Source organism: Pelobates fuscus, chromosome 3 (assembly GCF_036172605.1).
Source record: "Pelobates fuscus isolate aPelFus1 chromosome 3, aPelFus1.pri, whole genome shotgun sequence".
Classification (NCBI taxonomy): Eukaryota; Metazoa; Chordata; class Amphibia; order Anura; family Pelobatidae; genus Pelobates; species Pelobates fuscus.
Genome location: NC_086319.1, coordinates 369,464,772 through 369,481,316, shown reverse-complemented (window position 1 = coordinate 369,481,316; position 16,545 = coordinate 369,464,772). Strand labels below are relative to the sequence as shown.

The following is a 16,545-nucleotide window of genomic DNA, read 5'->3' as shown; positions in this document are numbered from 1 at the left end:
GGGAAGTCTGGGTTGCCCTGTATGGGGGGCATTGGGCCAGGACCCGTTGTCAGATAATGTTTGGGTCCTTGCCTGTGCCATAGGTATAGCGCCGCTGTGACGAACGAGTTCTGGGCTGCCTTGCTTCTTCCGTATTTGCTATTGATCCGTGGAAGGTCTCTTAGGCCCCCCTTATACTGTCTGCCTCCAGGAGTACCAACTCCTTGTCTCCCTTTGAGGCCGTCCAGCTGATGATCCTCGAATTGAGCCGCTAGGTAGTATTTTTGGAACTCTGGCAGTGTCAGGCCTACCCTCAGTTTGGGCAGTGTCAGTTGGGAGTGTGCCACTCTCGGCGATCTTCCTTTCCAGATAGACTTCTGACTTCCGAGAGAAAGGTTGTGGCTCCATAATTGGCACCGTCTGGAACAAAAAACAGTAGCTGAGGCAGCAGTGTCATTTTCACCACGTTTACTCTGCCCACGAGGAGATGCATCATGTGTTCCATAGTTGCAGCTCCTCCATGGCTTTACGCAGTATGGGTTTAAAATTGTGCGTAAATAGGTCTGTCGGGTCCTTGGTCAGCCAAACCCCGAGGTAGTGCATCTTTGTTTCGCAGTGTCTGAAAGGGAATTGGTCTGCCAGGGTTTTGTGTCGCACCCAACTTATAACTGTTACTTTCTTATAACATTCTCGCCTCATTTCTTCTTTCTCCCTTCCATCTCTTCTCTCTATTTATAGCGGATCTAGCGACAACTACATATACATATACATTTTCTGAGGTTTTCAGTTGTTTATCCCAATTTATAATTGCTCAGTTCTGGATCAGTTGATTGTTGTTTGTTTTGGTTTTGTACTTTGCTAACAGCAGTGCCAGACATATCTGCACCTTAAACCCTAAAATAAAGCCATGTAAAAGTTGGTGTAAGTCACCAGTACTATCCTTAGTCTAGTGGCCAGCAGGGCTAACATTACTATTCCCTTCCCCAGGTGGCCTTTTCATCCATGGACCTCTTGCTTCACTCTCAAGCATTGCTTTCCGCTATCAGCTTCCTGACAGAAGCCATCCCGAACCTCCCTGATAAGGCAAAACAAAACACAGAACAGAAGACTGAAGACAAAAAGACTTTTGTTAAGAAAGGTAAAACCCAAGACAAATATTGGCTATTAAGGAAATCTGCTGATATTGGGCTCAAAATCTTATCACTTCATATTGGCTTAAGACCAACGTATACACCCCAGGAGTTAATCTTTCCCACACTTTGCAGACGTTTTGTGTGTTTGGCAGAAATATTATTATAATTATCCATAGAAAATTATTTACTACCAGCTAAAGCTGTGTATTTTTTTTAGTTTTTAAATATGTTGTTTAAATGGGAAAAAAAGTTGCTAAAAAATGGATATAACAAAACGTATGGAACTTTTTTTTTTTGTTCTTTCCTCTGACTCATTCTCTCTTTGTCTTTTCCTTTAACACCCTTGTTTTCTTTTTCTTCCTGCTTTAGGTGCTTAGCTGGCTTTTTACATTTTTTTATTTTTTTGAGCATGTAAGAAGTGGGGGGGGGGGAGGGGGGGAGACGGGGAGTAGTGTAGTGGGCTCGCAGTCTTTGCCTTTTTCTCCCAACACAGAACGAGGCAGAGTCGGGGTATAACCATGTTTCTCATACTTCATAATTGGACTCATTATAAATTGCCACTTTGCTAGCGTAGCTGTGAGGAGTTTGTGTCAGCTGAAGAAGTTTTCAGCAATACTCCCTCGTAGCAGCAACTACAGCAGAAGTGAGTTAGTCATGCAGGATCTTTTGGTCTCCCCTAAATAACCTATAACTGCACAGTGTCCCCCTCCATAAGCCTTTGCCTCAGGCAAGCTCTTCTTTCACTTTAAATTAGTACCATAATTGTGTAGAAAAATCTACAGCAATAAAATTGGGAACACATGAGACCAGAATGCGGCCTTAAGTTTATATATTTAAACTATTAACTGTGACCCTCTCAGAACTGCATTGTGGCTGACTGACACACATTTGCGTTTTATAAGCGGTGTGCTGCATACTTTATATCTAAATAAATTATACTCTTGCATCTGGTATTTTACCCTCTCACCTACATGTGCGAAATCTAACCTAGCACTAAAGCGAGATTTTTAACACTGACATGACTGTGCCCCCACACGACACCTATGGACTGCCAAGTTTTAGAAGTATGGTTTACCTAAGCCATGTGTACGTTGGGGTTGCCTATCATTTAGTTGTAGTTAAATGTTTATACAATAAAGGAGGGGAGACGTCTGACGCAGACAAGCTGATTAATTGCCTTTTTCTTTCTCTTATTTTCCCCACAGCTACAAAGGTTTCCAAAGATAAGGATGTGTTCGCCTTCAAACTATTTGCCAAGCTTGGCGCATTCTGCGTGAATGTGTGGGACGGGAAGAATCATATCGCTGAAATCAAGATACAAGGTGTGCTGAGAAGCCTTTTCTGAACAATACCATTGTATTGTACTTGCACATAGTATCCTAAGCAGGTTTCACAAAATGTTAGAATAGTTTTAGAAAGAGGAGGTACGGTACATTTTGAGGTGTCATGCAGTTTCACAGAGACCCACTGGAAATCTTTAAAAAGTATTGAAAACCCTGATGGGCACATTTTGAGGAAGAAGTTTATTTTCTGTCCCTTTTGTTGAGTTTTGTAGAATTTGTTTATGACTTTTGGCCATCAGGTGCTTTATACCAAGCATGTCAACGCAAAGGCCAACACGGGCCAAATAAACAAGGTTTAAGTTAATGCGGGCTGCAAAAAAAAACAAACAAAAAAAAAACTTCAGTCTTCATAGAAACGTAGATTTATATTGGCCAGGCAATTGGTTTATGTAAGGTTTTTGTTTTTTTATATATTTTAAACAAAACAGGTCTGGATTCTTCGATTTTGCTGCAGCAGAGCCAGATCGAGGTGTTTGCCAGACTACAGGATATTATTGTCATTGACGTGAATCCGCAATCTATTCATAAAAAGGTGAACAAATAACATAAAATATATTTTTAGAAGTTGGCTGTATCATTTGCGGGGGCAATTGTGTGTGCTTTATTATGCATCTCTTTCAGACACATGACTTGGAAGAAGGTATGAATTTTGTTCTGCTAGCTGAAATCTGTGCATAGATTTAGACATAAAAGCTCTATAGGGATAATGGCCCAACTGTTAATTGAATAGCAATTGAAAATAAATTGTTTATAATGAAGTTCTTAGATTAGGGTAAAATGGCAGCCACGCACATTTATTGGAAACTGAAATGATTTCCCTCTAAGTCTCAACCTTGTGTTCGGAGAGCTCTCAATGTGTCTGCTTCCAATTTTAAAGCATCTTACTGGATTTCCATTTGTAGATACTATAAGTACAATTAAGTCAATGGAAGATCCCTTTCCTGAATGTCTCTATTAACGTCTCAGCTGTAACACTTGCTGAAGGTACCTAAAGGTACAAGGTTGCAAAAAATGATCACTCAGACTATTTAATCCATATAATAGGTGACTGGGAGAGGGGATTGTCCTATTTTACAGACATTTAATTACAATGGGAGCAAATTCATCTACATCCGTTTAACATTTGCTACATAGGATACCAAAAAGCCTCTATACAAGTACAATTTCTAATTCGCAACATAAGCCCCAGCGACACAGAATTTCAGAACTTTATAATGTAGCCGTTTGTACAGCTATCTGAAATTTCCCCTCAATTGTACTAGCTACAGATTAGTCATTGTGCAGTTTCAGCTCCTCACAAGAGACCTGCTTCTTACTTTCTTTGTCTTGACATAATTTTCTTAGGCCGTGTCCATTATGGAAGATGAAGTTTTCAAATTCAATTTGACCCTTTATCCTGAGGCCACACAGGGGGAAGCCTACAAAGATGTGTCAAAGGTGGATGGGAAGATGTGTCTCAAAGTTGGATGCATGCAAATAGTCTTCCTTCACAAGTTCTTGGCTTCTCTTCTGGTAAGACCTTTCTCATAATTCTAAAAAAACAAAAAAACATTTTGAATGCCATGCTAATAGAACCTCATCCTTTTATCACAGAATCATACTTGATACGTGTAGTTTCTGTATTATCGATGTGACTGATGATTATGTGGGCTTTGGGTGCAAAGAAGAGCAACATTTTGTTTGTCAAACCACCTTAATTTGGTTGGATGGTTGGAAAAAATATTTAAAACGGTTCACAGCACCTCAGCCACTACAATGACACTAGGTGGTTAAGATACATAGATTGTTACTTTATGTTGCATCTCTATTTATCACAAAACCTCACCTGTATACGAGCTGACAAATGGAGCATAAATGATGTGTTTGGTAAGGAAAGATCCTACTTGAGGAACCAGATTGCTAAAAATGATAAGGTGGGCTTCTAAATGTTCGACATCCGTGAGTGATCAGAATATTACAGGAAGATGATTATCACTTGTAAAAGTACAGCTGAAGTAAGCGTGTTCTATATTTATTTACCATCACTGCATGTGTTGTACTCTTGTAATAGCTTTTATTGAGGTGAGTAACTGAAAGGTGTCAATTACTTTTTAAATATACTAAATCTCCTCGAACTGGAAGCTGTACGTCAATCCTGTCCAAATATAAAGCTGTAGCAATAGAAAAAAATATATATATGTAATAAGTGCACGACTGCAAAGGTAAAATGCTTGAAAATTAGAATGTGTTGTACAAACAGGATTTTTAATACGATTTGTTGGTTTTAGAGGTTCTTTAATTGCTGAAGCTCTTTATTAGGACCTGCCAGTTTTACATGCTCGGTGTGCAAAAATATTACTCCTACGCTGTTCTGCAATTTGTGTACTTAATGTGCTTTGCTTTTTGTGTGTCCCTTCCCCCCCTCTTATTAAGAATTTCCTATTCCGGAATCCTTTTTACGGTATTACTGTTACAATAGACCTGTTACGGGAATTAAATCCAAGAGTGCTTTCAAGTGAATAGAGTACAGCTAATTTGTTATGCCAAGATAATGTAATGTTCTTGTATGATTTTGTTACCAATGTGCCTTATTTTACAAAACACTATATTTCTACATCAGTTAACAGGAAATAACAGCTGCAGCTTTTTTTGAATAGAGGAAATATTTAGTAGCACCAGGAGAAGCATCTACCCAAAAGTAAAAGTAACAAGATTGGGCTACCTTGCAGCTCTTTTTAATTCTGCCCTGTTTGTTTTGTAAAATGTTTGTTGGGAACGATAGTGGGGAGAGAGAATCCACACTGTCTCCAGCCCCTCTCCCAGCAGATCAATATGGGGAGGGCCCCATGTATAATTCATGACAACAAACTCCCATATTCATAGGTAGGCTGTGACATATCCTGGTGCTGCCCACAGATTTTTTTTTTTTAAAGCACCAGCATGCTGTAGTGGTTATGGTGCCACCCTTGGGAAAGGGTTGACTACTTAACAAAAGTCCCTTAGGCACCGCTTCCCAGCACTACTACTGACAATATAGAGCTGGGAGCTCACAAGCAGGAGCTTTCTGTGGCACTTCTGAGATAAGACATGCAATGCAGTGCCAACTCTTTGTCATCTGATCACTCTCTGCCAGTGTGCCAAGCCCTGCACTGCCAATTTCAGCTCAGACAAAAATCTTGTGGCTCTCCATAATTAGTAAAGGAGGCAGGTGCTGACACCCTGTGCACCCCAGGTAATAAGTCAATGTATTATGAAATGGTTTGACTACTTACAATGTGGGGTGCGCCAGGGTATTCTTTGCACCATAACCACCACAGTACGCTGTAGTGGGTGTAGTGCTCAGTGTTTTCCCTTAATGGAGTGTGACATCACCCACTGTGCAGTATGCAATTTAAAAACCTGATCTACTCATTGTACTCTTGTATTATCCCCCATTCAAATGTATTAACCTTATCATGTTGCAAGGTTGTTGACGTTTTAAATTGTTTTTCCGTTGCATTGTGAATCTATTCTGATAGCAGCTGGCATATAAACCAGCTATTTTCCCCTAACAATAGATTTAGCAGCATTTTGGAGAACAATGTGGCACATGCAGGAGCCGTGTGCACACTATAGACACTTCCCTCCAAATCAGTACATCTTTTTAAGGGGGATCTGAGCAAATACACTTAAAGTGATTTGTTGGCCATGTGTTCCGCTCATGCAAGTGTAGTCGCACACCTGGTAGATTTGCTACCATTCCAGGAAATTACTAAGGTTGGTTAACTATTTACTGATCATCATTAAATCTGGGTTGGAGATTGTCCTCCTCTGGATACCTTATTCCCAAATGCCTCCTTTCAATCTGTGCATTCAAAAGATGGGTCATAGCTTAATATTGCTATTTTATTCATACTGCAAGTCTACATAATATGCAACAAACATGATTTTGCATGAGATAATGGTCTTTTCCCATGACTTCATTGCCACCATACTTATATGACCTTTTACCATTGCTGCACTCCTCCAACCAATCTTCTTTGGTCATTTTCCCACTCTAAATATCAAATCACACATGCAAGACCTTTGGGTTCTTTACAGAATTCCATTATCATCCAAATTGTGTTGTCTAGATTTTAGAACCTTGTAATTGTTTGTTTACATCTTTTAGTTCCCTATTCTTAATGATGACTAAAATCTGTTTGATGGTGCAATATGGACCTTGTCTCTTTTACTTTGACTGGGTCAAGTGTAAGTGTTTACAGATGTAAAATAGCAGCAGTAAATTTGCTTTTATCATTATTTATTTGCATAAGTTTGAGTTTCTGCGGTATGTGCTTTGTTTTTGAGAGAAGTCATTTTTGTTTTTCTCTCTTTTCGTACAGAACTTCCTAAATAATTTCCAGGCTGCCAAGGAAAAGCTGAGCGTAGCCACCACACAAGCAGCTAAGCGGGCAGCCACCAGTGTGAAAGGTCTGGCCGAAAGAAGTTTTCGTCTCCTGATGGACATCCATTTAAAAGCCCCAGTGATTATCATCCCTCAGTCCTCCGTGTCCAACAATGCCATTGTTGCAGATCTTGGCTTGCTTCGAATACACAACGTATTTAGTCTTATATTGTGTGATGACCAGCAGTTGCCTCCAGTTGTTGACTGCATGACGATAAATCTGACTAAATTCAAGCTGTCACGGTACATTCTATAGAGAACTCCCCGCACTCTTTTAACCTCATCCTAGTGTTCTGTTAATTTGAGTGCCTTTTTAAAGTTTAACATGATATAGGATACACCGATACATCTTTTTCAGAATACCGTTTACCATGAAGTGAATATTGGTATCTTGTTGTAGCAGTATTTTACCTATACATTTTGCAGCTGGATACTCATTGTAGAATATTTTAAATGGCTTCTGCAAATTAAATCCTGTTTATAATTTCCTTTGAGTGCTTGACAGAATACTATACCCTCTTAGGTTAAAACACACACGTGCATTAGTATACAAGCTAAATATAAAGAAAAGGTAAAACCAGGACCCACACTTTATAATAGCTGAGCAAATCCCACAGCACTGACTATAATAGGGTAGTGGCTCCAAATAGATGTTTGGATGGTTTGGTCGTTGTGTACTGACAACCTAGAGAAAGCCATAACTAACCTTGGCTAATCAGATGTTTGTGAACTACAAATTCTAGGATGCTCGGCTAGTATGTTGGCCGGTCTGCTTTAGAGGATGGGTGGACGTGATGGAGACAAAAAGGGACTTCATAGACTAAGATCAGGTTGTTTGAGTAGATTCTTCAAATAGATGAGATGTCTAAGGTGGGAGCCGGGGGAATGAGCTGGCCACTTTCAAAAATATTTTATCAGATTTTGAAGTGAATGGTATAACCTTCTTGGAAATGGTACATTTTTAGAGAGCATTTAACATTGTGGAATATGTGAACGATGTCTGGTAGCAAGTTAAGGAATTCTATGTGCTAGATGAAGCTACAAACTTTGGACATTTTAAATCAACTGTATCTCACAAATGGAAGTTGGTACCTTGACAACAAGAGTCTAAAAGGGAAGAGTCCGTAGAAAGTCCATAGATAAAATGTAGTGTAAGGGTTGCATTATCTGCTGTTTGAAAATCCTGGAGCTAGTAAAATTCTAATTAAATTGCAAAAAACGGTCAATACCTAATTCTCTATTAGTCCGCATAATTGTTGCGTGTCCAATATACAATCCTAATTCTTTATTTGCCTATTTTGTAGGACCATCATGCATTCGACACCTTCCCATTCTGATATTCAGATCCTCTATCCCATCAACCTAAATCTGATGGTAAATCGGAACCTTGCGGCAACATGGTACCATCAGATTCCGGGAATAGAAGTCAAAGGGCATCTTGATACCCTGGATGTGAGTATTTCGTGGATCTGTACGTATGTATATATAAATGTTATTAAAACATCCGAAGATTCTACTGAATGGCTGCTTCTGTTGTATTGAATTACCTTTCGAAATTTGATCAGGCAAGAATAAAGAATGGATTTACGCTGATTACTGGGACTTGTAATAAAATGCGCTGGGAGATTTATTGATCATTCCAAGTTTATAGAAAACGTTTCAAATATAACAAACAATGGAGCAATATTACAGCATCACAGTATTGGGAGTCTTGGAGGATTGCTGGTGCTAATTTTCTCAGCAATGTACAGGAATTCAGATACTTTTTAAACCTGAAACTTCAAAATCAAATATCCAGCATCCCTAGGATTCCTTACTAACCAGGCAAGTGACTGGCTCTTCCCTCACATCACGTTAAAACATTAACAATCTTAAATAGAGGTAAAAGAAAACTTGGTGGCCACCTCAGAGAACTTTCTTAATTTGATTTGCAGCAAATTGAGAACAAAATATAACCTAAAACCACAAAAATATTAATCTCTAAGGTTTGTTTCTAAGACCTGGAGCTCTGTGGATTTCCCAAACTGGGAAAGTAGTAAACGTCCAAAATGTTTAGTAAATCAATACGTATGTCTGAAAGGTGCAGAGCAGAAATGACCTCGTGGCTGACCATATTTACTTTTATGTGAGTTAATTTGAACCCTTTTTCTCCCTAGGTTGGAATGAGCCAAGAAGATATAAGTGTGCTGCTAAATGTCTTGGTGGAAAATCTTGGCGAAGGTGAAACCAGTTATGTTAAACAGACTTCTGATGGAGGTGGTATGTAGACACTGTGTATAATACATTTATGCTATAGTCCCTCATTCACAAAACGTCATTTTTAAAAACTCACTCCATGTAATAGTTTTATTTAAAAACACCTAACCTATGCTAAAAATAATGGGGATTTGGTTACAGTATATTATCATACATTGCATAAGCCTGCCACAACGTCAGTGTACCCCATTCTTGTTGTTGTGGCAGGCATATGCAGTGTATTATCATATACTGTAACTAAACCCCCATTATATTTGCCTAGGCTAGGGTTTTTTAAAAAACAAACTTTGAAATTGCTTTTTTAGTGAATGAGCGAGTGTGCTGGATCTTGTATAATATATGAATTGGTCCCAGCTGCACCCTTATAATGTATGCATGTTCAGGCGAATGCAGCTTCATATATAAATACAATTTCAAGCATTTATATTATACACACAATATAAAAGGTAATCCTTACCTTTTGTGTCATTATACCCTACTCCCTCTAGCATGTAAGCTCATTGAGCAGGGCCCTCGACCCCTCTGTTCCTGTGTGTCCAACTTGTCTGGTTACAATTACATGTGTGTAAAGCACTGCGGAATTTGTTGGCGCTATATAAATAACATAATAATACACACACATTTAGCCTTAGTTTTTACAACTCCATTATGATGTGAATTATGATTTCCCAATTTCATTTTTATTGCAGAAACGGCTAAATATAAAGATCTGCTACAGGCCCCTAAACCCCCAAAGAAAAATGTTGAAGAGGTTACTTCCGAGCCAGTACAAGCCAGTGCTTCAGCGTCATTAAGTCTTCTGCTCCATTTTGAAATAAAAGAGGTAATATACATAAGACCGCTTTACTTGTGTTACTATTTTGCTTTCTTTCTCGGGCAGACTAGATGGGCCGAATGGTTCTTATCTGCCGTCACCTTCTGTTTCTATGTTTCAGTGCATTCAAATCACACATTTCTAACATAAAAAGGTATTTAAAAATGCAATAGCAAGCTTTACCAATTTCTAGAATAAATAATGTAATACGAACAATGAAATGGGGGTGTTTATTCACTTCTACATTTTTCCTGACTCTAGGAATAGTCTAACCTATTGATTCCTTTACGATTTGGAAGGAGGGGGAGAGCTGACATTTTCAGCAAACTTGCAGACATTAAATGAGTGACCAGTAACTCCTGGCAGAGCAATGCGTTCCACTACAGCTGTTAATCATTCCTGGTTAGAAACGAGCGTTTGCTGTATTTCCATTAAACTGTACAGCTAGTATAGCCTCAAGGGTCAAATCTCTATAAGCAAGGTATCTTACCAGTGTTATTAATCTATTTTTGTCACAGCTACTGTATGTGAGGACAAATTTACATCATATTTATTTTCTAAAAAAACTGCAAAGTTGCTGTTTTAATATATGCTACTGGGTTTGCTAAGCATCCCTTGTTTCAAATAAACGTTCTACTAATATTTGTTCAAACTAGAAGTGTTCGGTAGTGAAGAGATACTTTGATTGCAGTATTAAGGACATGATAGGCTTCTGTTTATAGCGCACCTTTTACTCCAAGGCTATAGAGCGCTCTTGGTGCACATTCTTAATATTTCACCAAGCAGACGATTGATGAACAGACATTATCATTTCCCAGCATAGGTTATAGTGTGTTGTTTCAGAGTTGGGAAACTGAATAAGTGAAAGAAGTGAGCAATGTGGAGTTTCTTTACTACAAATTACAGAGCCCTATTTTTTCAGCTCGCTCAGTAATGACTCTATCATTGAACTATTACATTAGACTTCTAGTGCTGCTGATGGTTAGTAAGGGAGTATACTGTTGAGGCAAGAGAGGAATTAAATGACCCCTCAGTTTTATTATCACGTGTTTTTCCTTCTTTATTTTATTTTTTAAAAAATCTAATAACTTTTTTACTGATTGAAAGGTTTATTGGAGTAGTGCAAATTTTTTTTTTTTTTTTTTTTTTTTTAAATTTATCTCCTCTTGTAATGTTGAGTAAGACTAAAAGAAATGTTATTTCGTATCCATTCCTTATCTTGTGTAGAAAGATAATTCCATACACCGTTTGATTTGGCAAAGCTGTTGGCACGATAATTTAGCAATGGAAAAAATGCACAGAAAGGAGTGGAAGCCAGACCATGAAATCTGTAATGAATTCAGGTTTACGTTTAGTGGAGCCTGGCCTTGCCACCTTTCTCAGTTCAAAGGGTTCTATACCATCTTCACCCCTCCTCCTGAGATCATACTTTATCTTCTCCTAGGTGGTGGTGCGATTGCTGAGGCAGGTGAGGGGTGGGGGCCCTCCTCTCCATGTACTGCACGTGTCACAGCTTGGTGCTGAAGCTAGAATGGGTCTCCACGAAATGGCTGCGTCTGTATATCTTAAAAAAATCAGCATGACTTGCAACGAGTTCAAAGGTGAGGGAAATGATATTGGTTGTCATATGCCATTACACAGAATAATGAACCGCACTGTTGGATGAAGATCAGGAAGCACTAGTGTAAAGCAGAGGTTAATCTGTCGTACAAGCAATGGTCACTATGCCGATCTGTTAGAGTAGAGTGTCCCTTTAACTTGTGTTTATATTGGCATTTTATCAGGCGATCACACAGAAAAAACGTAAGGTTCCTGTGTTTTCTCCCTAGGTGTTTTTATTTTTTTATTGCTTATTATGTTTAGTCTTTGCCCAGAGAACAGTGTTCCCTGATATAAGCTGGTATAGCAAGAGGTGGAAGCAGGGCCGGACTGAGAAAAAAAATTCGGCCCGGGCATTTTTAGGTTGAAGAGAGCACTCACTGGCTTTTCAAAACAGTGTTTTAGTGATGAACACAGTTTTGAAAATCCAGTGAGTGCTCTCTTCATTCTATTGCTATATTTTTCACGCTGTACAGCACCTTGGTTTACTTAATACTAATTTGACTTTAGGCAGAGTGCCAGATCATTGCTTTTTTATTTATATATATATATATATTTATTTATATTGAATGTGAAACAAGGGGGGGTTTGGCTGCACTCACCTGAACATGCATACATGGGGGTGCTGCTGCTGGCATGCATAAATGGGGGTGCTGTGGGTGATGTGTGGGAGGCTGATGTGTGTGTCATTGTGTCCCCCCCTCCCCTCTTCCCTTTAGCCTGGGAGGTGGGACCGTGCTGCTGCCATCCCTGGTGGTCCTAGTGGTGAGTGAACTCTAGCCTGTTGGGCCATGGCCATCGCGGCCCACCAGGCATAGCTCTGCCCAGGCCCGGACTGGCCATAGGGTACACCGGGCAAATGCCCGGTGAGCCACGATGGCCATGGGCCGAGGCCGGCAGGGGAGATCACAGGACCTCCCCGGCCGGTCCATACAGAGCCTGCTCTATCTGTGCGCCGGCCTTGTGCGTAGACATGCGGAGGGAGGGTGAGGGGACCCGGCGGAGCTCTACCTTAAAGCTCTGCCGGGTTCCTCTAGCGAGATCTGCAGCGTTTCCATGACAACGTCCTCGATCTTGCGAGAGTGAATTCTAGCCCCACAGGCTAGAGTTCACTCACAACTAGGACCACCAGGGATGACAGCAGCATGGTCCCCCCTCCCAGGCTAAAGGTAAGAGGGGAGGAGGGATACAATAACTCACACACATCACCCTCACACACAGCACACTCAGGTAAACCAGAGAAGCAGTGCATATGGAATCACAGCAGACAAGAAGCAATGGACATATTGATAATCTGCGACTTTTTAATTATAGAAGGAAGTGGGTGGGAGGAGGGTAAGCAATTATTCTCTCGCAGGAACAGCTAAATATATATATATATATATACTAGATAGGTATTCGCCAAGGGTACCACGGTTTCTCATTCGTCATAGCAGTATAATGTACAAAGGCATATAGTGTGTTCTTGAGTTAATTATTTTTTTATGACAGTCCTAGAAGGAAGGAAGTCCCTATCAAGTGATATTGTTAAAGGGTGAATTTACACACCATCTAGACGGATCATGGGCACCATTGTTTTTTATTGTGATATGTTACTATTGGGAGACAATGGAAACGCATAGTGACATTCTGTGTGTATTAAAAAGTGTTGACTTCCAGTGTGTATCCTCAACACATTCTGTTTTATACCATTTGCAATAACCATGTCTAAGCATTGTGGGGGTGGTTTATTTTGTTTTGGTCTTTCTCTCACGCAGGACCTTGCAGTGGAGAATCTTTGCTGTTGATTAACTCATCAGATGACACCAGTGAACAATTTTTAAAAATGGAATATGTAAAGGTGTGTAAGCTTTCTTTTAGAATTGGTTTACAACTTTCAGTGTCCTATAGGGAGTGGAATAAATTATACTTCCATTGGAATTCTGCTACTGGTATTTGGTGCCCTCTGGTGGACATTACAAATCAGTTCTTCTGTCTTCTTGAAGTGAGCCTGTCATGATAGATATAGGTTTGCAGTTTTCTAACCATCTTGCTTGACTCCCGTTATACAGTTAAGTGTTTCATCCCTTAATACTATTAAAAGCACACATTTTTAATTCCATTTTTCCTATCTCAATTTGAGAGAATCAGTCTTGTTTCAGTGGGTGTTGCTTACATCTCTCCTACATACACCTGTTTGGGGAGCACAGCTTGCTTCCAATGATAAGTTAAGTCACCAACACTTTATGATGGCTTTGTGTAACTAAAATGTTTCTGTTCTCTCTCTCTCCATTCTCAGCCTGTCTAAAACTGCTGCAAAAAAATCATTCTGGCTGTTTATCTCCTTTCTCTGTACTGCTCTCACACAGGGCCTGCCCCTCCTCCCAGCTTCCCCTTACACATATTGCTTTTCATTAGGCTAAATTCAAGCAGGAGAGATGCCCAGACGAGGGTATTCCTGACACTGACTTACAAAGCACAACCTTCTTGTCTCTGTGTTAATCTGAACTGACTGCCAGGAGGGGAACATTGCTGTTTCTTAACTTATGGTTTTAGAGAAACTCAGACGTTTTTCTAGCAATGTCCAGATATAATTTGATTCTCTATCATTTAAGATTTAATTGTATTTGCCATGACAGATACTCCTTAAGCAGAATGTAATTTTCTTTGGTTGCTTATTAATTGGGTTTATGTTTGCACAATTAACTAAACATCAATTTTTTTATGTTTTATTATATGGATACAAATGACCTGCAGCAAAGAATGATTTAGTTATATGCTACTGTGTTTCTTTGAGATTATTTTGTATTTTTCTTGCAGGCTAACCAAAATGGACCAGAGTTTAAAACTTTTTACAAAAACACTGAGCAGACTCTTACTGTAAGTAGACATAACTGAAGATTTTTCACTGTCTGTGAAAGAGAATAACTGCCTAAAATTTAGTCTACCTGCTCCCAGATATAAATAGTGGGAGTTCTGGTAAATCTTTTTCATGTTTGGTGGACATGCCCTAATTTACATTAAAGAAAATGAGTGCTTAAGGAAGCCTTGAATGAGAAAAACTGTACAGATTCCCATCTCCGTTATTGTGTTTTCTACTCTTATGCATGTCAGCTGAAAATAAATTTAAAACGGAAGTCCGACCTACTTGACCTTTCCATGAAATATTCCTCTCATTCCCAAATCTGACTTGGGGTAAATCTGAAATTTGAAAACCCACAGTAAAGGGTGCAATAACTAAATGAACACTATAGGCACCCAGACCACTTGGTCTCAATGAAGTGGTCTGTGTGCCATTTCCCATACAATATGGCATCCCTTGTTACCTAAATCAACCTAAATGAATGCTATTTTGGTCTGCACCATTTGTAACATAGGGTGTTCATATGCATGCCCTATCTTTCAGCTATGTCCCCAGCTACCTTCTTTCTCCCCTACAACTAATCTCCCTAGATTCTATTTTTGTTGAATTTCTAGTTCCGTGATGACAGTCCTTGTTTTGCGATGCTCATGCTTTGTACATACTATTTTTTCCTTTCTTACCAGAGCACTGTATGTTGTTTGCATTTATTACCATTCCTTTTGTCCTGAAAAACTGAATAAAGCAATTAAGAAATTAAAAATAATCCTCTGTTCTGTGGTCACTTACGTCACCATTTGCTTAATTTGCTGCAAATATGTCACTGTATGAATAATAACCGTTTGAGGTCTACTGCTTTGAGCACTTTGATCTAATCAGCAGCTGGTCGCCGAGACAGTAAAACCTTTCACCTGCATTTTTTTTTAGGTTTCTATGTCTTCATTAGACCTGATCCTTCATACCCAGGCCTTACTTTCATTAATGAACTTCCTGTCCTCGGCTCTTCCATCTCGAGAGACCAAAATAGCCACTCAAGCCCCGGAATCCATTGCGCAAGATGACGACCCGGCGAGCACAGCCAACCAAACAGGTACCTGGCAATTAAAAATAATTAAACACGAAAACAGAAATGAAAAGGGTGCGCCTAACTTACATAAAAATAATATTATGCATAAATAAAATAATAATAAAATAATAGTCCAAAGTCCTACAATAAGTCCGAAGTGGTAAGTTCCACAAAGTATGGAGGATGCTTGAGGATGATGTCAGTCTTTACGCCTATGCACTTGTAGTTCGGTGATGATATGTGAAGATAAAAGCAGGAAAACAAAAATCCCAATGGTACAGTATGTCAGCAAGGTGAAAGGGGATAAAATAGTGATAATGAAAATTACTCACAATTTTCAGAGCTAAAATACAGCTCTGATATTATATGCGTGAAGTGGAATGATCCCCACTCAAGGATATATAGGGTGACGCTGGTCAGCAAGTAGTGCAGGTGAAAAGTCCAGCGATGATCCGGCTCGGCCGATAATAAGAGAAAATAAAATATAGTGCTCTCTGTATGGCAGATAAAAATGCTAGAAGAAAATAAAAATATACTCACAGTATATAGAGCAGGCTGAACTGCTCGGTGTAAGCGTATGGGTGGTATAATCCCCACCTATGGATTCTTTGCGCTATTGCGTGGGTTATAAATTATAAGTAAGGTCAGGTTAGAAAAGGTAAAAAAAAAAAAAAAAAAAAAAAAAAAGGATATTTAAAGGAATATGGCAAACAAGATATTTTGGTGCCAAAAATTCCTTTATTACAAATATAAAATATAAAATGTATAATATCTAGACGCGTTTCGCCTAAAGAGGCTTCTTCAAGTAGATAATAGAAAACATAACCTGACATACATGAACTTATATAGGGTACAATAGTATTAGTAAAATTTGAATATCCCGCCAAAATGGCGTCATTACCATAATTAGCATAAAACATCAAATATAATAAAAGTGTTTTTTAAACACAATAGGATAAATATTATAAGAGGCCAATCTTATGGGACCAGAAAGAACAGGAAAAGAGGCTTTAATCCTGTAAAAAATGATATATTAAGAACGAATTCGGAAATTAGCATAAAAAAATAAAAATGACTTTTACAGGTATAAAAGTGAAGCTATAACCCAAAC

At 39.0% G+C, this 16,545-nt stretch overlaps 1 protein-coding gene across 3 annotated transcripts in view; it reads left to right on the top strand.

Moving 5' to 3' along the window:
- VPS13C (vacuolar protein sorting 13 homolog C) overlaps window positions 1-16,545 on the top strand; it is a 168,624-nt gene that overhangs the window by 86,510 nt on the left and 65,569 nt on the right. For all 3 annotated transcript variants that reach the window (XM_063449388.1, XM_063449387.1, XM_063449389.1), the window contains 12 exons: window positions 967-1,117; window positions 2,318-2,434; window positions 2,884-2,987; window positions 3,800-3,967; window positions 6,799-7,103; window positions 8,165-8,312; window positions 9,017-9,119; window positions 9,806-9,939; window positions 11,375-11,531; window positions 13,287-13,369; window positions 14,329-14,388; window positions 15,296-15,458. In XM_063449388.1, coding sequence (XP_063305458.1) covers window positions 967-1,117; window positions 2,318-2,434; window positions 2,884-2,987; window positions 3,800-3,967; window positions 6,799-7,103; window positions 8,165-8,312; window positions 9,017-9,119; window positions 9,806-9,939; window positions 11,375-11,531; window positions 13,287-13,369; window positions 14,329-14,388; window positions 15,296-15,458 — 1,693 coding nt within the window. The remainder of the gene's footprint in view (window positions 1-966; window positions 1,118-2,317; window positions 2,435-2,883; window positions 2,988-3,799; window positions 3,968-6,798; window positions 7,104-8,164; window positions 8,313-9,016; window positions 9,120-9,805; window positions 9,940-11,374; window positions 11,532-13,286; window positions 13,370-14,328; window positions 14,389-15,295; window positions 15,459-16,545) is intronic.